This window comes from Sparus aurata, chromosome 2 (genome assembly GCF_900880675.1).
Source record: "Sparus aurata chromosome 2, fSpaAur1.1, whole genome shotgun sequence".
NCBI classification, from domain to species: domain Eukaryota; kingdom Metazoa; phylum Chordata; class Actinopteri; order Spariformes; family Sparidae; genus Sparus; species Sparus aurata.
The window spans coordinates 23184910-23208958 of NC_044188.1; the positions used below are offsets into that span (position 1 = coordinate 23184910).

Here is a 24049-nt window from a genome sequence, read left to right on the forward strand (position 1 = left end):
TCTGACAGCCCATCTGACAAACTATTGATCTTGCTGCAATCACAGGCGTCAACAATAAACTTAGCAGGTTAATGTGTTCATTTATCCCAACCAATGGCATGGAGCTAAAGCTGCAAAAATAAGCCAAGTTGTGATAACATGGAATTTTTCATAAGTGCGCATATGACAGTATACAACTCAGACCTTCAACTGCGAGGCAGCACCATGGAGAGGAGGAAGCGATCTAAAGCCTGGCTGCATTTTACCAAACAAGATGAGAATTGGGCCGTGTGTAATCAGTGCAATGCTGTAATATCATGTAAGGGTGCAAATACCAGCAACATGCTAAAACATTTGTCTACCCAGCAAGTACCAAGAATGTCACGTGTTCGACCGCCTGCGTACGAGTGCTATGTTAGCACTCATACGCAGGCAGTCTAACTAATTTATTTAAACTATATTTTCTTTCTACACTATATCTTGTCAAGGTGTTGTTCAGTATGTTTGAGTTGAATATGTTCATGTTCACAGTCTTGTGCAGACATAATTTTGGGGAAAAATAAAATGGTTGCTTTTGGTGCAAAAGACTGTGTAGAACTCCTTTTTTGCCACTCAATTAACTGCTCAGGAATCGATATGAGAATTGATAAGGAATTGGATTGATAGGCAGAATCGACAATGGCATTGATATTGATAAAAACGTATCATCCCACCCCTACAGTATGCTATAACATGAGCTATATGCCATGTTGGACTATAATACTGTGGCCTGTTCAACCAGTTTCATGATAAGTCAAGCATATGAGGGAGCATCTATTGAAAATCATTTTATAAAAAAAAAACTAAAAAAAACAATCTGTGTCGTGATAAAAGAATTAAGACAGTTGACATATTTCATGGATACATTAAATGCTAATGTTAAAGCTATCACAACATTTTTCAGAATAATTGTGCTGCACAAATTGAGTTCAAGATCACAAAGCATTAGCTTGCAGCTTTACAAAAATGTGAAACATCATACAACAAAACAGTGGTGAGTGATCCCCCTGTTAATACTCTAAGGTACAGTCGTGTATGACATTAACATGTTGTACAAAAAAATGGTGATAATTCTCCTGAAATTCTATTGAAAATTTAAAAGCAAACAGAAAAGTTGACCAATTTTAAGGATGCATTAAATTTAAAGATAAAAGGTATGATATTATCTTTTAGATTAATTAAACAACATTAGCTTCTAGATACAAAAATGTGAAACATTATACCACGTAACTGCTGGTGATTGGCCCACCTGTAATGTAATAGTAAACCAATAACATCCTTTTTGTCACATAAAATAACATCGTAATAAACATATTCAAACTGTGGTGATCCTCCTGACATTGTTGGAGCTTTCCTCTGATAGAGACGCCTGGGTTTGGCTCTCAGACCAGCTGCTGGAGGACACAACGTCAGGGACCTGGGGCACACCACCACATTAAGATTTTAGTGACACTACAGATCTGTAGACGGACAACAATCACAACAAAAAGGCTACACACAGATTCTTGTCCCGAAAGCTTTCCTGGAAACAACATCTCCAGTGTACACGGACATTTTTGAGGACAAGAGGGATTCAACTATTACCTTAAAAGCCTCAAAGTGACCGTCCTCCCCGTTCATTACCTGCAGATAAAGTAATCCTGTTATCAAACTCATAGCATGTCAAGTCACAGCAGCTCCCAATCAGACGTAATTCTGAAAAGAGGCTGCAAGAACTGGTTCAGAAGAGTGTATTCATTATCAGACACCAGGATATTACACGAGAGATCGATACAGTGTGTTATCCAGAATCAATATAACAATCAATTAGTCAATTACAGGCCAGGCTGGGAAACTCCCCTGAGGTACAATTACCTCGTCGACATTGACAGGCTGGGATCATGTCAGGACAATGACAATATTCTTCTCAATTTGTGTAACAAGATACACTCCAGTAATGATGATGATGATGATAATGGAGACAATTGGCAGTGTTCTGTGAGCGAACAACAACTGCTGAAGACAGTTTGTGGAATCACAACCAATATGACCGAAAAGGATGGTACTCAACGTTCATGCTATCTATATATGCTGTAATGGACGTGCTGAGCTGTCTGACATCAAGCTGGCCTGATGGGAGGCCAGCAGAGGTGCAACAGCCATCCTTCCTCATCAACATGGGAGGAGGTGGCTGAAGCTCCAACTACACAATGAATGGCTGATTTATTCAGCTCCAATTGATCTGTCTCTCTCTCTCTCTCACTTACCTTGGTAAAGGTGGCAAAGTCCATCCTGCGACCAGCTTCTATGAATAGCTCATTGTAAACTGCATCTGTAGGGTGAAAAACAGCATTTTAGCCTGATCCAACCTCGCAGCCCCTCTCCGACCGGCTACAGCCAACTCATGACATGAAGCAGAGCTCAGATGAGTAGCAGGTTTAGCGATTTTCAGAGATTTATAAATGAAAAAATAATTATGTTAACAGTGGACATTTAGTGTTATGAGTTTTTATAAGCTGATTTACCCCTCCAGTCAATAGAATAGTTAAATGCCGTTTGTCAGATTTAACTGAAAAATGTATCTGTTGCCACAAATTTTATATTGTAAATGGTGTCATAGCAGTGAAACAGTTCTCCAGTAGTTTAGAAGTTAACAACTATCTAGGTGAACTACATGTAAGTCTCTCACCTGTTGGGCCCTCACTAGTGTATCCTGGGTTGAACTGCCCCCCTGTCGCCTCAGCAACCGAGCCTCCCCCGCTCCCTGATTGGCTGAACCTGCAAATGCCCAAGCGGACGGTCCAATGAAAAAGATAACCTTTAGCTGAGATACGGCAGAGCCACTTTGTCAGAGGCTACGCTGTTGTGCACAGACAATTTTCTTTTTGCACAAAGCTGCAGTAAATCAGGGTGCCTCTCCATTGTTTTTATCGTAAACTGCTTTGACAGATAAAAAATGAACATCATCATCATTTTTCACCGCATTTTATTAGACCCAACCGAAGTGCTCAACTCCCACCTCCTCAATGTACTCAATGGAAAAGCTGTAAAACGTGTTTCAGCTGCACGGAAAATGCTGACAAATATATAACGTCATGTTTCTGCTTCTTAAATGAGCTAACCACAATTTGAATCTTAATTAAGTTGTTACAAAATGGAATGACTATTTAATGCATGTAATTTCAAATTCATGTCTTCAATTTTCTCTTATAATGAGGAACAATAAAAGCCCATTCATTGGTTGTATGTATTAACCGAGATTGGTGCTGAGTCTTCACATCAGCTTATGTAAAGTAAAAACGGAGCTCGGTGCAGCCAGGACTGTGCGTCTCTGCTTCTTTCACAGATTTGTTGCAGCTACTTTCGCCCCACAGCCGATCTTGTGTTTGTTATTTTAAAAAGGGAAGAAAATGCAGAGTTTTTTTTCATTGTTTAAAAATAGCCTCATAAAGCAAAGAGAGTCCAGAAAAAGGAGCTCTTAAATCTTACCATATTGCCTCCTGTGGGCTCGATTCTGAAAGGTAAAAAACAAACAAAAAAGGAGGCATTAAGTTTACAGAACTATTATGAGCTATCAGCCGCTAACTTTATTATACTCACGGCATTGACCAACGTGCTCGCTCGCTGCATCAACAGCACCATGAAAGCTTTAAATGTCCCGCTGTTTATTGGTTTTGGGGACTGCACTAATATCATGGCCTGCAGTCAGTTTGCAATTCAACGCTGAAAGCCGGAGCTGAGTGTTAATGAGTTTTGCAACACGGCTTCATGGTTTGTCTTTGCCAAAGGTCCTCCTGGCCACGGCGAAAAAACACAACAATATAACAATGGTGCAGATGGCGCTTGCCTCAGGAGAGATATAAACTGTTCCTTTTTACAGGGAGAGAAATTGCCTTTGTCATTATATTTTAAATCCCCGCTGTCATGCCGGCCAAAGTCTTTGAGGGTGACAATATTGGATCACTTTATTTTTTTCCCCCCAATAATTACAAAGCATATATTACTCCCCATTGAGGTGGATTACTCAGAGCAGAGCTTAGTGACTTGGAGGCATGCCACAGCCTGTGAAACATCCTCATGAAGTCAATTTAACGTGCACAGGGATGTTACGTTAGAGGCGTAAGACCGGAGCAAGGACAATGGAGCAAGGTATCAGACGTTTCAGGTACAGAATCAGCTGCCGGAGGAGAAAGGTCACACCTGCTTTATGATAATCCCTCAGCTCCAAAGTATCTCCGTGATTTGCAATGGTCCAGAATCAGTCACAGGGATTAGACTGACTTCTAAATGTGTGACTCAGGGCTACTTTTTGTTATCGCACACAAACAGGCCTCCTCCGCCTCCTTGTGCTATAAAACAACAGTCCCCTCTCGGAGATGACTCTCCAGAAACATCTCAGCAACATCCCTCGTTCCTGGCCAGACTGTCTTTTTTACTCCGTCGCACCACTGTACGCCTTCGACTTGCCGCGGTAATGACCTCTCTGTTTGGAGAGGTGACAAGTATTGCAGCCACATCACAGATACTCTGAGTCGGGGTAGAAGCTCTGAATGAATTGCAGTATAACTATCTCACTGTGTGGTGGTTTCAAACCCTTATCAATGTAGAATTTCCTGAGCCAGGCAAGTTGGTATGACCTTAGTCACCTTCATTTAAAAAAAACAAAAAAGAGGAAGCACGTGACGAGACCAAGATGGCAGCATAGTGAGGAAGCTCCCTGCAACCACGCACCATTTCCCTAAAATCCCTTAAATTACTGGCCATCATTTTCGCTAAAAAACTCGGCGCTGATATGTCCAAATCAACTGCAGCCAAACAGTGCGACATTTTTACCCGAGCACGCAAGACTAGTACGGCAACTGGCAAAGCAACTCCGCCAAGCCCACCGAGCGACCTGGAAGCTAACGTTAGCATGGCTAATATAGCTGAAGTGTTGAGGGAGCTGCAGTCGCTCCGGGCAGACATCGGAACAAAGTTGGACAATATCGACACCCGTTTGACTGGCATGGCAAACTCAATGGCGGTGTTGGAGTGCAGTGTGTCTGAGGTAAAGCGAGATGTTTCCTCTAATGCAACACACATCGAAGAAGCTGAACGCCGCATATATGATGCAGAAAATGCACTTGAAAAAACTGAAACGGCACTTGAGTTAGCCACTAAGCGAATCGCCTATCTTGAGGCCAAGACAGACGATTTAGAGAACCGTGGCAGGAGGAAGAATTTACGTCTGTTCGGTATACGAGAAGGGGCCGAGGGTCATCAGACACTCCTGGACTTCATTAATGACAAGTTGACACAATGGCTGGGGACGGACCCTGACAGATCATTCACACTGGAGCGAGTTCACCGCACGCTAGCGTCGGGGAAGCCCAACCAGAACAGAGCCATCCTCATCCGTTTCTTGAAGTTTCAGGAGAAGGAGTTTGTTTACCGCGAATCAAGGAAGCGAGACATCACATACGATGGGGTAAAGATAACGTTCGTGCAGGATCTCTCTGCAGAAACAGTGCGGATCCGACGGGGGTTCAACCCGATAACGAAACTGTTTGTTGATATTAACGCCTTCCGGGGATTTCAGCATAACCCCTGCAAACTCCGAGTGCTGTACAACGGCAAGATGCATCTTTTCTCAACGCCACAGGAAACTGAAAAGTTCTACAAAAGTATCCCACAGCCAAACCACCACAGTGAACTGAACTTGAACAGAAGAAACAGCTGATTAGCAATGGGCAACAGCTGTAGAGGTCCAGCTATGCTGAAGTAAGATTTTGTCGCTGTGAGTCAAGTCATGGATATATGTTTTTTTTTATTATTATTATTCTTTTTATTATTATTTTTATTTATTTTACTTCATTTTTATGCTTGCATTATTACGTAATAATGTAGGCCAGTGTTTCTTCGGCGCCAAATCTATTAGGATTGGGTAGATTTTATTTATATATCTTGCAACTGATGATTATATATTATAAACGTGAGGATATTATTTTAATATGGCCGAATTGTACAGTTTTATACTCTGAAAGGGATGTACATACATATATTGCAATGCGAAGTGCGTGGTAGATGGCATTGATTGTTTTGTTAAAGGTCCTGGTCACGTTGACCAGTTGCTCCCCAAATACTGTGGATCAACGTTCCTCAATTTTCCGAACTAAAAGGGAGGGAATGCATTTCAGCAGTAGAAATGCTAGGTTCGAGGGTGGGACTGTTCGAAATGTTGAAGTTGTATTTGTAGGGATTTGTCTGTGTGTGTGGGGGGGGGGGGGGATGGATATGTGTGGAAGGGAGAGGTTGTACTTGCACCACTTCTATTTATTTGTTTCTACAGTTTCTAAAATGTATATTTGACTGAGATAGCATTTTATGGATAAGTCAAAACAGAAGAATATTTTAGACATTCAAATTACAAGCTGGAATGTAAGGGGAATGAGACAATTGGCCAAACTGAAACAAGTACTAAACAGGATAAAAAATCTCAACTCAAAGATAGTCTTTCTACAAGAGACCCACATGATTACTTCAGACATACACTCATTGAGTAAAAGATGGCCAGGTCAGGTATTTCAGGCTTCCCACAGTACTTATGCAAGAGGTGTAGTCATTCTTATACACAAATCAATTCCATTTCAAATCATAAACACTACCCAAGATCCATATGGAAGGTACATTATAGTTCAAGGTAATATTGTGTCACAAAAAATAAATCTTATAAATGTATACGGCCCTAACGAAGACAACCCATCATTTTTTGAAAAGCTGTTTCTTACTGTGTCTGCCTTGGAGGGACTTTATATTTTTGGGGGAGATTTCAATTGTGTCCTTGACCCAGTGTTAGATAGATCCACACAAATTGATATGACACATGCGCAAACTAGGAAAACACTAATTAACTATATGGAGGATTTAAGATTAGTTGAAATTTGGAGATCACAGAACCTAAATAAGAGGGAATATTCCTGCTATTCAAGCTCATATAAAACCCACTCGCGTATTGATTACTTCCTAATCTCTAGGGAATTGATGTCCAATGTCAAGAATAGCTGGTACAATAGTATAGTAATTAGCGATCACGCATCAGTGTCTATGGAGATTAATTTAGGTAAGTTTGAGCGCTGCTCAAGATGGAGGCTACAGGTTTATCTGCTCCAGGACCCATCCTTCGTTAAATTTGTGGAAAGTTGCATTGATAAATATTTTGAAACAAATACAAATGAAACTACGGCCAGCATTAGGTGGGAAGCATTTAAGGCCTACATCAGAGGAGAAATGATCAGCTACAAGAGATCTAAGACCAAGCGCTATAACCAAGAGTTACATTCACTAGAAAACCAAATAAAAAAAGCTGAAACTGAATTTTATAATGATAATGACCCTGTAAAATTACATAATATATCTGTTATGAGAGCTAGTTATGATAAGTTAACGACTGATAAAGTTGCTGAAAGCCTAATGTGGATTAAACAAACATACTACGACCAAGGGGAAAAGGCAGGTAAATTATTGGCATGGAGGGTAAAGAAAATACAAGCTGAAAGAACTATAAATAGTATAAAATCAAACTCTGGCAACTTAATTATGGACCCCGTAGAGATAAATAACACTTTTAGAAATTTTTATAAATTGTTATACAAATCAGAATGTACAGAAAATAGAGAAGCTCAGAAGACATTTCTTGACCAGTTGCAATTTCCGACTATATCAGAGGACGAGAAAATAACACTAGATGGTCCATTAACAACAAAAGAACTTGATGAAGCTATAGGAGATATCAGTAGCAGTAAAGCACCCGGACCAGATGGGTTACCAATCGAGTTTTACAAAACATTTAAAAGACAGCTATTAAGGCCGCTTCTGGACATGTATGAAGAGTCGTTTATGAAAGGAATACTCCCAGATTCTTTAAGGTTAGCTATAATAACCCTAATATTAAAACCAAATAAGCCCCCAACCGAATGCTCGTCTTACAGGCCAATTAGTTTAATGGGATGTGACATAAAAATTCTTTGCAAAACGCTCTCTAGAAGATTAGACAAATACCTCGCTCAGCTGATCATTGATGATCAACAAGGTTTCATACAAAATAGACAAGGTTACCATAATATAAGAAGAGTCCTAAATATACTATATGAGAAATATGACGCAAAGGACACAGCACTGCTGTCGGTCGATGCAAGCCAGGCATTTGATAGGATAGAATGGGGCTACCTCTTTGAAGTACTTCCAAGATTTGGGTTAGGGAAAACGTTTCTAAAATGGCTCCAACTGCTAGATACAAATCCAACCGTTGAGATTTTAACCAATAATACCATCTCCAAACCCTTTAGTCTACAGAGATCCACTCGCCAGGGTTGTCCATTATCTCCACTATTATTCACATTAGCAATTGAACCCCTAGCTATGGCTGTAAGAGTCCATAAGAGTTTATCAGGTATAACAATTGGGAAGGTGGATCATCGCATCTCTTTATATGCGGATGATATCATATTTTTCCTGACAAATTTAAAAAATAGTATTCCTAGTCTAATGAGATTAATTGAAACTTTTGGAGGGATATCCGGATATAAAATTAATAATTCTAAATCAGTGTTAATGTTTCTCAATAAGGAAGAAAGACATAGTCCCATAATAGATACCCCATTTATGACAACGACTGAAGGTTTCAGGTACTTGGGTGTTAAAATTACTCCTGAACTCAGTGAAATAATCTCAATAAACTATGACCCTCTGGTGGATGATGTAACTGAATTACTGAATCGATGGTCTAATTTGCCTATCTCCATGATGGGTCGAATAAATCTTATAAAAATGTCAGTTTTACCTAAATTTTTATACTATTTTCAAACACTTCCATTGCCATTGTCAAACAAGTTCTATGATAAGCTTAATAAACTACTTGGTCAATTTATTTGGAATAATAGAAAAGCTAGACTCCGCCTTAATCTACTATATTTGCCTTATGAAAGAGGGGGGCTTCAACTTCCAAATCTTAGATGGTACTATATGGCTTCCCAACTGACGGCAGCATCGTGCTATTTTTGTACAGCGGCGCCCCCAGCCTGGGTAAACATTGAACAGGAGTCCGTTCCGGATCTACCATTAAAGTTGTATATATATTCCTCTGACATAAAAACATTAAAAAAGCACACAAAAAATCCGTTTCTCAAAAATACAATTTCAATATGGCATGCTGCACATAAGCATGTGGGTGACATGCCAGCACTGTCTCAATTCACGCCTATTTGGGGTAATGCACAGTTCACACCCGGCAAGAAAGATGGAGGATTTAGGTTATGGAATGTCAAAGGCATTCAGAAAATGATGGATCTTTACAAGGATGGAGTTTTGCTTTCCTTTGATCAGCTGTGTTTGAGATATCAAATTCCAAAAAAACACTTCTTCAAATATTTGCAGTTAAAAAGTTATATGTCTAAAAAATCTGAACAAATAATGTGTATACCACCTTTATCAAAACTTGAGGAAGTTACACTTGTAAATTTAGGAAGGAAAGGACATGTATCTAGATATTACAACATATTAGTTGCAAATAGCCCTGAATCAGCACGCGATAAACTAAATGCTTGGAAGCTGGATATTAAGGAGGATATTGATGAGACGGAATGGAACAATGCTTGTTTAAGAGCACAAACACAGACAATTAATACAAGGTTTAAATTACTCCAATATAAGTGGCTTATGAGGATGTATATAACCCCTGTCAGGCTTCATCATATGTCTGCTAATATCCCTGATGTGTGTTCTAAATGCTTGACTGAGAAAGGGACTCTATTTCATTGTCAATGGGAATGTGTGAAGATCCAGGATTTTTGGAAGGATGTTTTAAAATGTTTGTCAGACTTGTTTAACACCAGAGTCCCTTTAAATGCCGGGCTCTGTTTGCTTGGAATATATCCGAAGAACTTTAAACAGACCTTGAAACAGACCAAACTATTGGACTTTGGACTTCTCCAGGCCAGGAGGGCAATCTCACTGTGTTGGAAGAGCATGGAAGCACCATCACTACGGATGTGGATAAAGGAACTATCGCACTGTGTTGGTCTGGAAAGACTAACTTACATTGCTAAGGGCAAACGGAAAGACTTTGCTAAGCTTTGGGAACCATATATGAATATAATTAAAGATGGAAGGGGGGGCCCAACTTGAAAGAAAATCGTAAATGAGGATGGAAAATATTTATTTTATTTTATTTTTATTTTACTTTAGATAGGTGCAAGGAGATGAGGGTGTGCAGGTGTGCGAGAATGTGTGTGTCTGGGGAATGTGAGTATGTGTAGTCCTAATTTAAATTGCATTGTCAAATATTATTGTTATGTTTATTGTTGGGTTGTTCTAAGAAAAATGACAATAAACATATTGTGGAAAAAAAAACAAAAAAAAAAAAACAACATGCCTCTCTTAAAGGTCCAATGTTTAAAGTAAAACTCTCGCCATAATGCAACTTAGGCTTTTTCTGTGATTGTATATGAGTCAAACCTTCTTGTAAAAGCATAATTACGACGAAGGAGGCACTTTTAAGATTTACCGTATTTTCATTTTCGGGTCAAGCTCATTTTCTCAGTGCAAGGGGCACTTTTACGCTAGCATCAAAATCGCTATTTTCTTCTATTTTCTTCTTAGTGTTTTAAAAAATAGCGATTTTGATTTTGATGCTATCGTAAAAGTGCCCCTGCACTCCATTGAAAATGAGCTTGACTTATATACAATCACAGAAAAAGCCTAAGTTGCATTTTGGCGAGAGTTTCACTTTGAGATGTAACTGCAAACTGGAGCTCACTCTACTCGTTATAGCTATATTTGCCTGTTGTTAGCTTGTGTTAGCTTATTAGCTCAGTTAGCCACAAAACAGGTAATAATTGTGTTTCCCAAAATGTGGACCTGTTCCTTTGAATCTACAGGGGTAAACTGTGTGCAGATGCTTAATTTGACACTCTGTTACAGGGTGGTATGTTCAGTCGCACATACTGACTCATCTGGCAGGAATCAGGTATGAGTCAGGGTCTCATTTTCCCCAAGGTGCAATTTCTGTCAGTGTATCAACAGCTGTAATCCTTTTCGCAAACAGGTTGATACCCTGTCCAAGGTCGCCACGTTACCAAGGAACAACTGTCAACTCATCTGCACATCTCAGTGGCCTTTATCAGACCTGCCCACTGCTACTGACAGGGTTTAGATATAAACCCAGGACCAGGAAATGATTGCTTTATTTATCCAAGGGAGACTCACTATAATTGGCAATTTTTTAAATCGATTTTCCTGCAACACCCTCTAACACCTTTTGTTAAATCACATCTACCAGTAATGGGAAGACCACCAGTCGAATTAAAGTGGATTTACTGTTACTGGGCTTGTATTTAAGAGAGGACATCACTGGAAGGTACGACAGCACAAAGTTCAAACTTGATGATTTTAACAAGAAGCAAATAATAGAAATTACAAAACAAAGTGATCAAATGAGGACGCATTATGGTTCGGTTCTTCATTAACTTACTGTCCACTGTGAATGGCTCCATAAATGTCAGGAAACACTAACAGCATTGCACTGAGTGATGGATGAGACGACCTCAGTAAAAATTTTACTGTGTTGAAGTTATATTACAGTCCCAAATGAAATCACATTTATCATCCCCTTTTTAACGTCAGAGTGTTTTGGGGGGTTTTTTGATAGCAGAGCTGACAGGCTGAGCCCCAGCAGGGGAGCTATAAGCTGCGGGTAGATGGTGATTTGTTAGCACTTTCACTTTTATCAAGGGTCAAGATATGCTTGAACAGAACTGGCTCAAACAGCGTGTTGTCCGACCGCACCGTACATCGAAAGTGTTGATAGTTTTTTCCAAATGGTCACACTGACAGGCGGTGCAGGTCGTCATACACAACAGATAACAGTGCACATTTGGATTGTCCCTCCATAAAACATTCATAATGTTGCCTTCAGTTGATCATTAAGTGACAGAAATAGTCATGTGGAGACTGAAAATAGATACACACACATCCGCACAACACACCAAATCAGCATGATGTGGGTGTAAATGTTGAATCTTTGGTCACGGGTGGACACAGAACCCCCCAATCCAACATTTGAAATTAAGCGATTTCATTGTCTGCATTCAAAAAGATTCATCTACATAGACAAACAACCAATTGTATTCTGAATGAAAAGACAGGAGGTGCAGCTACGAAATCAAAACATAAAAAGTAAATTCATTTTGTCAAAGACAGGCACAGGACAGATAAGAATGCTGTCGCAGGGAAGAATCACGTAACTTAATTTAAGTTGGCGTTAAAAACTACTGAATAAAGTTACTCTCATTGCAGGGACAGAAGGTGTCTTCACACATTCACAGTATTTAACTGGTGAAATGTCTTGCTCGAGGGCCCCTCTGCAGTAGTTGTTAAGGGTGAGGATTAATAGTCGCGTCTCCCTCCTGCTCGAATTCTCCCAGTTGTTCTGTTGTTTAAACCTCCAACCCCGCAGTCACACGCACACACCTCCCTAACCTTTGTGCTGCCGCCGTTTCCTGAGAAGAAACGTTTTCTGCTGACAACTAATGTTCCGCCTTTGTCAGAAAAAATATTACGTGCCCTTGGTGAAGGCCGGCCTGGGGCAGCGCCAAGTCACAGCATGTAACCGCCCATCTTCTTCATTATACTTTAATCACACTTTCTGTACCGGAGAGGCGTAGGGGGGAGGAGGTGACAGGGTGTTTTCACCTGGAGCAATTTAAGTAAGAGAAAAGTGCCTACTTGCTTGTCGTTTTTGTCTGTAGCAGAGGACGGCGGCGACGCAGAGCAGGAGGAGCAGCAAAAGAGCAGCGAGGAGGGCAGTTACAGCCAGCAGGACTGTGCAGTCATCTCCATCCTGCACCACCTCTGCAACTGAGAAGAGAAGGTCACATTAGTGTTTTTGGTGAAAAAAACCGCTGAAGCAGTGTTGTTACTTTGCAATTCAATTACAGATTTGCAGACAGAGTGTAACGAAAGCCGTGTTTAATTTCCTGTTTAAATTTGAAGCGGCTGGCACGAGGGTGTTTGCTGAGGGATGCGGCTCTGAGTGGATTTCAAGAAAATGTTACAACTACAAATGGAACATTGCAGAGATGATAACAGAGCGGTATTTGTATTCTGAAGCTATGGGCCTTAAGAGAGGTTTGCAACCTCAGCTCTACTTTAGCGGCTGTGATGCAAACTCATGCAGCGTTGATCTGGCAGCTCCTTCCTCTCCTGCTCAGTAATAATGCTCAGTGATGATTCACAGGCTTCCCAAAAGAGAACGGACAGAAAAAGTGGAAAAACGAGAATGAAACACACAGAGAGAGACAGATTTCTAAAAAAGAAAAAAAAGGAAAAAAAAGTGCAACACGCAGAAATGTAGCGACAGAGATGTAAAGTAGGACAGAGAAAATAGAGGATTAAAGCAGAGGGCTCTCTCTCTCTCTGTGCATTTGTGTTGCATGTGTTGTTTAATGTACCGGCTGTGTTCTCTCACCGACTATCAGACGGACGCTGCTGTTCAGTGGTGTGGTGAGGGCAGACACGGAGGCCAGACAAACCACACGAGAGCTCTTTGCTGCCGTTACGCTGTGGAAGCTGGTCACAGTGAAGAGGCCTTTCCCTGACTCTTCACTGCTGATGTTGTATTCACCCTGGCTCACCTCCGCGCCAATCCCCAGAGAAAGAGAGAGACAGAGAGAGAGAGAGAGAGAATTAGTATTTTTTATATTTTGCTTACTAATTGGGGTGTTCATGATGTCCCACGATGGGATTTCTGCTGAGGTTTCTCTGTAAATACTCAAAACAGAGCTGTATTTAAAGGCACAGCTGACCCAAAAACAAAAGTGAAAACTCATTTTTCTTTGTGCGGTGTCTCCGTGATCCTGTTTGTTTTTAAACTGTCCCGTGAAGCATTTCCGTCCCATCTCTGCCAGATTTGTGTCACCTCTACAGTAAGCATGTTAGGACGCTGAGCTTTTTGAGAAGACAGATCTGTAGATGCGGTCACTCTTCGTATTGCTCCCTTCAGCAGCAGATTGGAGTGGCTGCACCTTTTACTGCAGTTTATTGGTTTTGATGTGACTGCAGACATTTGGCGGTAGTAGCTGTAGATCACATCAGTGTTCAATAACCAGCCCAGATGTCTGAATAAAATGTTCGCATTGTACATTTCTCCAAACCATGGACAAACTAAAGTTATTATTATGATGATGAGTTTTGTTGGTAGCTACCACCTTCATCCCATAGCTGGGATTTCTATTTACAACAGTGGTGTTGCACTCAGAAACTGTAGGAGGCGCCAAATCGCGCAAAATGCCAATGTCAATGTGTATGTTTCATATCTATCATACAAATATTTCTACAATAATTGTCACACCCCGTTTGGTTTACATGTACATAAGCTGACTTTCAATTTGAGAGGAAAAGGAGATGGTGGCTGTGCTGCAGCTAGGCGAGAAGTCTGCCAAGCCAGAGAGCGCTGTTCAAGAAGCATTTCAACATTCGTAAGCAGTACAGCATCTTCACAAAATACTAATGAACTTAAAGAAATGTTAACTTGCAACATATCTGTGGTTTGCCACACTTTTTTTGGCAATTATGTTGTAATAGCACTTACGTAGCACCAAACAAATATACTTGTTCCAACCCTCTGCACATAGAAAGTGAGGCTCTGTCTTCTCGAAACTGGTCGCAAAAGGCCTGGAGCAGGATGAACTATTGTTAGGTCTTGACTTCACTCACAGTTCATCAAATCAACTTCTCTTGTCATTATCCTAAAGGGTCTTGTGAAGTCTTAAGGGCCCCTTCCCTAAAACTGAAAGTCTGAAACCTGCATGTATGTTTCTGGCTCTGCACAGGCACAATATTGGAGTCTGTACTGTTTTTGCAAGGGTCTGTACATTTATTTTTTAAGTATCTTTTTTTTACGCCTTTTATGGATGCAGCAAAGGGCCGCAGGTCAGACTCCGACCCAGGGCCTCTGTACATGGAACTTCTGCTCTACCAACGAGCTAGCGACTAGTTGCCCCAAGACTGTACAAAATTTGCCCTTTGTGCTTCTTGTAATCCTATTATCCAAATCCACCTGAGTGCTTTGTACTTTACTGATACATAGGTAATAGTAAGCAAGTCATGAGCTTGATGAGTGCTTTCTGATTAAAAAAATAAAAAGCTTTGTGAAGCTCTAAAAAATGAAACTTTTTAATATAAATATAAAGGATGTGTGTTCTTACCAGTTTGTCATCCACTTGCCACTGCAAACTGGGCTCAGGGTACCATCCTGCTGCCTGGCATTCAAACAGGGCCGGCTGCCCCTTCAAAACCAGCTTGTTGTCCCAAAAGACTTTAACGTTGCCCTTCTCTGCAATCATAGGAAAGTAATTTTAATGTTATTTATGTCTCTTTACGCATGTATATAAACTTCTGCATAATTGGGTGCATGCATGAGCGTGCATAGGTTTATGAATACCGAAAAACACGGCCAGGAATCGATGAATTTCATCAACAGTCCCCTTTAAAATTCATGTAGTTGCATGCCCAACGACGAGCATCACTTACAAAAGATGGATTCCATTCGTCCCGGGTGATTGATCGCGTGTCTCAAAGTCTCAATTGCCTGACGAACGCTTCTCCTCTTTTCCCCTTCATCTCCTTCCCTGCCAGCCAAATAAGCCACTTAAGGCCCGGGGAGATACAGTATCTCATATGTGAAGTCTATTGTCTGACAGAATGAAAGTCGGTGGATGCAACCCACAATTGCTATAGACAGAAAGATAATTACAGAAGCTCCCGTGCTTTGTCTAAACGAATGACATGTCTGTGTTGATTTAGGTTCAAATCCTCAGATGTTTTGTGTGCATTACTGGCTGTCCCTTTCCTCCGAGGGCTTTTATCTGATGCCTGATTCGGTGTCATAAGCATCGTACCATCCCATTTTAAAAGCGACCTGTTCCGACAACTGACTCCAGCTGCTTTTTGAAAGAGTCTCAGCACCATAAATGAATAAAGGTTGGCGAGGAACCAGAAGCCTCATTCGCACTGACTGATGAGGGGCTCTGGGCGATCACGGCTGATTGATACATCTGACCGGAGAAAGGGGCGACATCAGCACTCCGGCCCAACGCTCCAGTCTAAGTGATCCCTGAAATAAGGTTTCATAAGGTTTGTTAATCACTGTAGGGAAACTCTGAAGACTTTGGGCTGCTGTGTCAGGTCGTGTGAGGCGGGGAGTCCTCAGTTCAACTCTAATTCGAGAGATTTTTCAGCAGGGTTCCTCGGAGGGGAAATTGCTATGAGGGCAGCGTTTAAAGACTTGTACGTGACTGTGTGCAAGATTGGAGTTACACGGACGGTATATAACACATGCACTGTATGTGTGGGTGTGAATTTATTCCAGCGAGACGGGCCCTATGCATCTATAGGCCAAGCATCGCATGCATTTTCATTCTCCTCTGCAGCTCCGGCCTCCACTGCAGATCCTGCTCGAACTCTCTGACGCATGCAGCCATATTGATTTGCTCGAGGTTCGTGCGGCCACGCTGCATTTGTGTGCGAGTGAGGACGAGAGGGAGCCGCGAATGCAAGCAGCGGGAGTGTTTGCTCATGTTTACATCATCTTCATATTGGACAATTAAAGCAGGGAGTGTGGATGATAGCGTACAGAGTCAAGCAGCGCTCTGCAGATTTGTGGCCCCATTCCAACAGTATATTTGGAGCTGCAGTACACAAATCACAGGCAGAGTTGCTGACTGTTAACGGGGCGTGCCAGCATGCACAATTAATTCAAAGGCTGTGTCAGGCCATAGTGATCCTCTGCATCGAGACCGGAGGGCCTGATTCACCATACACTACTGTTAATGGCTGCATATGTCAGTGGGGATTTGTGGTACTGGCAGCTATGGAGGTTCTTCTCCATAATATATTGGAGGCGACGGGTCATTGGTTTTGTTTCCTCTCGCTTTTTTGCAGAGGGGATGTTTCCACGCTGTTTTTTTTTTTTTTTTTTTTAGCTGAGCTCTCAGTTCAGTTTGTTGAGACTGTAGATGCAAATAAGCTGAGTGATAAGGTCAATAGAAGCACAGGTCTGAAGCACGCTGGTTCCATGGGAGCACAAACGTGTCAGTTATTATTATGCTCATTTACGGTGTTTTTCATCAAGTAAGAGGCCGTATAAAAAAAATTGTAGTGCTGGTATTGTAGTCCCTCCTTTCCATCCCCCACTCCCCCAAAAGACTCACATAACCCTCGCTTCAGCACAAAGACAGAAAGACTGCATAAGAATTTTTTTTACCTCTAATAATTTCTTATCGGGCATTTAAAACATTCCCTAATTTGTGTGAAATTGCGCGTACTTGTCCTTTTTAATTTTAGTGCGTCCTACAGCCGTCCCTACAATGTACATACTGTCACATGCAGAGTGCATGCAAGTGAGACACACTCCTTCGTCATAATACTGTGCTTTCATCTTCATCCTAGTCTGCAGTGCAAAATGTGTCGTAAAAATTAAAAGCATGTGATTTAGAAAGCAGGACAGAGCTATCTATCTGCGCTCTGTCAGCAGCTCCATCAGTGTGATGTGTGTGTGTGTTTGACCTCCTGAAACCACATGAACAATAACAACCCCGCCGTGTGTGAATGTATATGATTGTTTTTTCATGTTCATCCTACCTTATTTAGATGTTGTTTGGAATTTGTTTCATGACCCTGATGAAGGCCACGAGTGACATGTGTCAGTCTAATGATAAAGTTCCTCTACACCACAAGTGTTTCTGGAGCTTTTAACGTTCAGAATAGCAACAACAGTCGCAACGTGACCGGATGAAAAGCCCAGTCGCCAGAATAAAATAATGGCATTTTTATGATGGTTGACGCTGCAGTGCTCTCCAGCGTGAGATAATAACACCATCAAAACTGCAGCGGACTACTGATTCTTATCAAATCTTGTCTCTTAAGTATCCTAAATGTGCCGCCCGCTCCTCGCACAGCATCGGCATACAAAATATACAGTGGATGAGGAGACGAGAGGAGATTGGCTGTAAATCTGCTCTGCTCTGCTGCCTGGTCTGACTGGCGTGGAGTCCAGCGCCTTCCAGCTGGTATTTATATCTGAGGGCCAATCAATTCCTATCCCCGACCACCACCCGCACTGTCATCAACAATGTCACAGAGACCATCAAACATGCCTGGGCAACTCTGCTCCTCCACACAGTCCCAGATGATTTCCCTCCCATGATATACACCCCGATTGATCACTCAGGCGCCGGCAGAGGGGACTCTAAAAAACGTTGGTAACTTTAAAAACATTAAAACAAAGGCACTTAATTAGGACAGGCACCTTGAATGCTGGGCCACAAAGCTCCGTTTTTTGCATCTGACTCTTTGATTTTTTGTGTGAGCAGACTAAGCAGTGTGTGGGTGGGCAGAACGAAAGCAGCCACACAACTTTTGTTTAGTCCTTTCAATTACCTCTCTTTTACCAATGCTTTTTGCCTCGCCAAGGTTAAATTCAGTGTGTTTCTGCACTCTCTCACACTGCAGTCATTGCAATTGAGGCTTGCCATCTGCTTGGTTTCCTTTGCTGTTTTGTGCGTGTATCTGTGTGTGTGTGTGTGTGTGTGTGTGAGTGTGTGTGTGTGCGCGCGCAGACTCTTGCTTGCAAGAAAACGAGTATCCCTGAGAGGAGCTGGCTACACAAAAAGCCTTTGAAATTCTCTGCAGCAGAAATAAACAGTTCCTTGCTGCCTTCCTGCCACAATGTTCAAGGTAACACACATGCACATAGTAGCTCCTCTGAGTCTCTCACACAGGAACATACTGTTACATTTCAACATCCAGACCTTGTACAGACAGGCTTGCTGTTCTCCTATCAATATCCTGGAGGTTACAGGTCACTTCTCCCTGGTTTTGCCTCTCTGTGTTTTTCAGGCTGAACACCCAGTCTCCCGGTGAGTCAGGGCTTTCCTTAGCAGACACATCAGGGTTGGCAACAGGCAGGACACCAGTGTCGTTGTGGATGGTGAGGACCGGTATTTGGTTCAGCTGCCACGTCATAACGGCCCACTGGATGTTGGAGGTGCTGCAGGTGAACTGGGCCTCTTCACCTCGCAGGACGGTTAGTTCTTCAGGTGACAGCTTCATCTCAGCTCCAACTTCTAAAATTCCCAAAAGAGACGGAAAACACAGAAACACAGAAAACTTATGGCTATGGAGCCAGCGGCACATTACTGGAAACAGGGAAACAGCTAGCCTGATTTTGTCCAAAGGTAACATAATCTGCCTACCTCTACTTCCTCTACCGCACTTCCCAAGATCACTAAGCAACTCATTATATCTCATTTGTTTAATCCATACAACATCTACTTTCAACTCTAAATCCAGATTTGGTTTTTGGGTTATGTGCTGGACTATTTCTTATCTTCCTGTTGACAAACAACCAGCGTATAGTCTGTATTTTCTCAAAAAATTACAAACTATTCCTTTAACACCTTATAATACCAAGAATATTACAATATGCACAATTCCACTATTGACTTTATCAGAAAGTTCCCTCTAGTTATCTAATTCAGGGGGGCCACAGGGGGCCATGACAGAGGGTTCAGTGTGTCACTTTAAAACAAATTTTGCAGAACATTCAAGACGTGGAGAGAATGAGTACGAGAGAGAAAGAAAGAAAGAAGCCTTAGAGGGATAAAGAGACAAAGAAAGAGAGTGACAGCAACAACTCTCCAAATCGGTTTCTTGGTGTGGCTGTCCAGATGGAGATGGTGATTTGGCTGGGTGCATGGATGAGGGCAAATAGGATTTAGGGAAGAACTACCGACAGAATAACTAGACTGTAAATTAATCCGTAGCTGTCAGCAAAGGGCCACAGCATCATTCTGCAGGGTAAACATTGAACGGTAACCTGCAGAATTTGATAAAGCTACGAGGATTACATGAGGCCTAAAATAGAAGACCAGACACTGTGAGGAAACATTCATAAGCTCCGGTGCTCCAACTGTTGGGGCCTATTCTACAGTTACTCTATAAACATCACACACACACACACTGAGGCACATCACTGCACATGTCCTTACTCTAATTCCAGCGTATCTTTGTGGCCCTCTACCGCTGACAAATGAACGAGAAAAGGAATTAATATTAATGGCGAACCGTGAAAAATGAAATAACAGGTTTACACCACAGTACTCACGGTGATGGATAACTTGTTTGTGGGGAGCTAACTGCGTTACCATCTACAGCCAGCATGAGGAGTCATAAATTATGCATCCGTTGAGGAAATTGGGTCTGAGTAATATCTAGGCCAGCCTATACAGCTATTTCTTTTCATTGCAATCACAGAATGGCAGGCTAATGAGCATAATTTGTGCGTGCATCTACTGGGACCATGATCCAGTGACTCTGAAGTCCCCTGACCACTGGCTACAGCTTACTGTTAACTAGATAGGCAGCCATTTTGAAGGAAATTAATTATAAAGTGCAGATAGATCATTAGGGCCTCTAATTAGGTTGTCTGCGGGGTTTAATCTGAAGGGTGCCGCTATTAAGCACACGGCGGCATTGGATGTGGCCGTTAATACCAGCACATTACCGGGCTCTGTGACACATCTCCAATCAAACAGGCTGCTGTTTGCTTTGAGCCGAGCTCTCACCTTGAATCATGCACGACAGCAGGAACACTAACAGAGAAAAGATGTCCATGTTTGGTCAGTCAGTCCAGTCAATCCATTGTTTAACTCTGAATGCACCTGAAACAAAAAGAATTGATGTTGGTCTGTTGGTCGACCACAGTCTAAACTGAAATATCTTAACAACTACAGGATGGAGTGACATAAAAAAAAAGCATATAACGTATCCACGAGGCACACAGTATGAATGCTAATAACTGAGGAAAGACCCTGACTTCTCCTCAAGTGCCACCAGCAGATATGTGATTAAAGATATGGGCAAATAGGGTGAATTTCTGTGACACTACGTATAGACTTCCAGCCTCTTTAAATTTAAGGTGAGCTGAGGTTGTATGAGGTGAGTGTATTGCCGGCCGCTGTACCTGCCGCACACCGTATTAGGCCACACACACACACACACACACACACAGACAGCTGCGCCTGTACATATGAAAACGTATGTAAAGCACCAAAAATGTTCAAAGCATAGTGTACACTTCATGGGACTGGTTGGGTTTACAGCAGTACAATGCTCTGCTTCCTGCCAGCACTACTCGCTTCATCTCCACACAGGGGGAGAGCTGACAGCCATCTACTGCAGGTAACACACTGACTACTAAGTGCCTCACACAACCCCACATAAAATGACCCGAACTATCCCTTTAAACCCGTCTCCAGGTCAAAAATGTGAAATCATCAAAATACTTTGGCTCACAAAATACCTGCAAAACCAGTGACGTGCCATTTAGCAAATGTTAGCATGCTAACGTGACGTATGTGTGAGTAGTGAGCTGCACATAAATAAACTTGTGGTTTCACTACATTTTGCAGTAGCTTCTTGGAGGTAGTTAAAGTAGTTATAGTACATAGTGATTCACATAGTTACCATTTTAACTATTGAAACTACAAAAAAAAATTCTTGCATGTTCATCTTTCTATATTATTTTATTGTATTATTAATGTACAACTTCTTTCAGTATGAAGTAATTGGTATGCTTTCAAAGTAGCTTCCCTAACACTGCTAACATGCTGAAGTTAACATTATGTCAGTTTCACAGAGATACTGGCATGGTTGTTGTCTCATGTAATAATTTCCTACATCTTGTATGAAAGACAACAGGACCTTCCCCTTGTAATCTAGTCTTTAAAGTTTACCTGATAACACAACCAGCTGCTGGTAAAATTTTTTCCAAAGGAAAAGAAACAACAGTCAATAAAGCTAATTTTGTAAGAGTGAAATGAATTATTATTTTATCAATTCTGGTCTGAATCAATATTGTGCACTCAAAGCATTTCTACGCAATGTTAAACTCAGGATTTACCGACAATGAAATGAAAGCAATAATGCAATAAAGTCTAACCAACCTGTGGAGACGAAGCAGGTTACAGTAAATGTGATAGATCTTGAATAAATGTTTGCATGCTCACCTGTTGCCTCCATGAAAGAAACTCTAGGATCATTTTACCACTGATTGTATTTCGGTTAAATTACAACAGTTTCCGTTTAATTTAATCCAGGTGCTCGTGTGATAAGAGACACAGTTTCCCAGCATAATCACTGAGATCTTGTGCATAAGTGGTCTGACCTGCAGTGCAGCACCTGTCTCTCCACTATTCCTTTCACACGCAGCTGAGTGCAGCATCTCCTGAGCAGATGAAGTCCAAACTAAGTAAACAATAAGAAACATAAATTCTGTAACATTGTTCGTCTGACTCACCTCGGTCCGTTGTCTCTGTGGATCAGCAGCTAGTGATCACCAACACACACGCAAACACAGGGGGAGTCATGTCAACGATACTGCTTCTTCTTCATACTTGGTGCTCAGCCGTGTCACCCAAAACTGTCCCGTTAAATATTACCAAACTCAGTGGGAACTTTGCCCCGTGCTGCACACAGATGTAAATATACAGAGTGACTCAGACCGCAAACAATGACCCCTTGTGATGCCCCAGTTCCCAAGGGCCTTACAAGAAGACCTCCGCCCTCTTCAGATGAATGGATTTGGACACACTTGTGATGTATCTGTATGAAAAACAGGGCAGACGTACAGTATGATGTACGGCAGAGGGATGACATGCTTTGATATTGTTAGCCATGCCCGGCGTGTCCGTCGTTTGGTCCCACTTTGATTCAGACTGACATATCTCCACAACTTTTTGATGGTTAGTCATAAAAATGCACACGTTCAAGTTCCCCAGAGGATAAATGCCCCTGCCTGCAACACCAACATGGCATTTGACATTATTGGCTTCTCGTGAAGTCTGGTACGGAAACATCATGCTTCCGCAACAATTTATTTCTGTGACTTCGGTGGTCCCCTGACTTTTTCCCTCTTGTGCCTGCATGAGGTTGACATTTGCAGTTTTAATGAAATGTCACTGCAACTACGGATTATCATTCAATTCTAGCCGATGGAATGAATTGTGCTACCTGATCTACTGAGTTTTTGTGTAGCGCCATCACAGGTTTCCCCGCTGGTACTTGAAATCCTTAAAAGATTTTGAATTTGAGGGGGAAAAGCAGCGGCTTTACATTTTTGGCAGCAAAACTGTTCACGCATTCAACTCATTCAGTCCTTAAATTTGATGGAATCAGACCTGGAAAGTCTTTATAAAGTCCTTGAATTTGATGTTTAAGAAGGTGTGAGAGCCCTGCATCACCAGGTCAAAACCTTCTTGTATGCTCCTTTGGAAAATAACCAACTTCCTGCAGTAATGACATCAGCCCTCTAAATTTACAGAGTACATGTACATGATACTTGGCTTGTGGTGCTCATAGCATGCCCATGGAAATGTTTTTGTGGCTTATATTTATTCATTATTTTAATCATGTAATGTAATGTTTATTATGGTACTTTTGGGTTTTTGGTAGATTCTAATCAGCAGTGTCCTACTTGAGTAAAAGTAAAAATATCTGTACTTGTCCTGTAATTGTCTTTGTTATGGTACTTCGTTATAGTATCAAAAATACAAGTATACATATTTACATATATGTAGTATACAGTGTATATTACAGGTCAATCAATTACCAGCCTCGCCAATTACAAGATCCAATATTCACATTTTTTTTTTTTATTACCAGAATCATCTTCATCCCCTTTTTTATCCGATTGCCGGATGCAGCCTGTAATCGGCAAAGTAACTAATGATTTCAACTTAGTCTAGTTCAGGAAAAGTCTGCTAAGTACAGCCTAACAACAGTATTTACAGAGCTGCAGACTCCTCCTATTGTTTGAAGAATGTTTGGCTGAATAATGTGTTTTTTCACCTTGGGAGGGAGGATCATGGATTTTGTGGAGGCCAGTATGCTGCATGTCATATTTTTCACTCTTTGCTCAGTGACTTGACTCTCAAATTTAACCAGGAGTAGGTCCTGTGTA

The 24049-nt window shown here is 41.5% G+C and overlaps 1 protein-coding gene across 5 annotated transcripts; it reads right to left on the reverse strand.

Annotated features, from left to right (window-relative positions):
• Positions 1–781: 781 nt before the first annotated feature.
• On the reverse strand, positions 782–22584 carry igsf5b (immunoglobulin superfamily, member 5b). Of its 5 annotated transcripts, none has more exons than XM_030404626.1 (11): positions 22388–22582; positions 20655–20750; positions 18840–19163; positions 15237–15364; positions 13499–13664; positions 12757–12888; positions 3487–3511; positions 2687–2775; positions 2265–2329; positions 1603–1641; positions 782–1435 (listed from the first exon to the last, which is right to left on the reverse strand). In XM_030404626.1, the coding sequence occupies exons 2-11, from the start codon at positions 20701–20703 to the stop codon at positions 1334–1336; spliced, it is 1119 nt and encodes a 372-aa protein (XP_030260486.1). In that variant the 5' UTR covers positions 20704–20750; positions 22388–22582; the 3' UTR covers positions 782–1333. The 5 variants fall into 5 exon arrangements, 4 of the variants coding, with proteins under 4 accessions (XP_030260486.1, XP_030260502.1, XP_030260497.1 ...); XM_030404642.1 differs by having other exon boundaries at positions 18840–19154; positions 22388–22581; XM_030404637.1 differs by lacking the exon at positions 22388–22582 and adding an exon at positions 22256–22282.
• Between the last annotated feature and the right edge of the window lie 1465 nt (positions 22585–24049).

Bases quoted from the DNA above. Each gene is read 5' to 3' on its own strand.
- igsf5b (XM_030404626.1), bottom strand. From the start codon at position 20,703: ATGGACATCTTTTCTCTGTTAGTGTTCCTGCTGTCGTGCATGATTCAA. The intron at 12,889-13,498 runs GTGAGAGAACAC...TTCTCTTCTCAG, and splicing joins CAGCGTCCGTCTGATAGTCG to TTGCAGAGGTGGTGCAGGAT. The intron at 3,512-12,756 runs GTAGGCACTTTT...TTTACCTTTCAG, and splicing joins CAGACAAAAACGACAAGCAA to AATCGAGCCCACAGGAGGCA.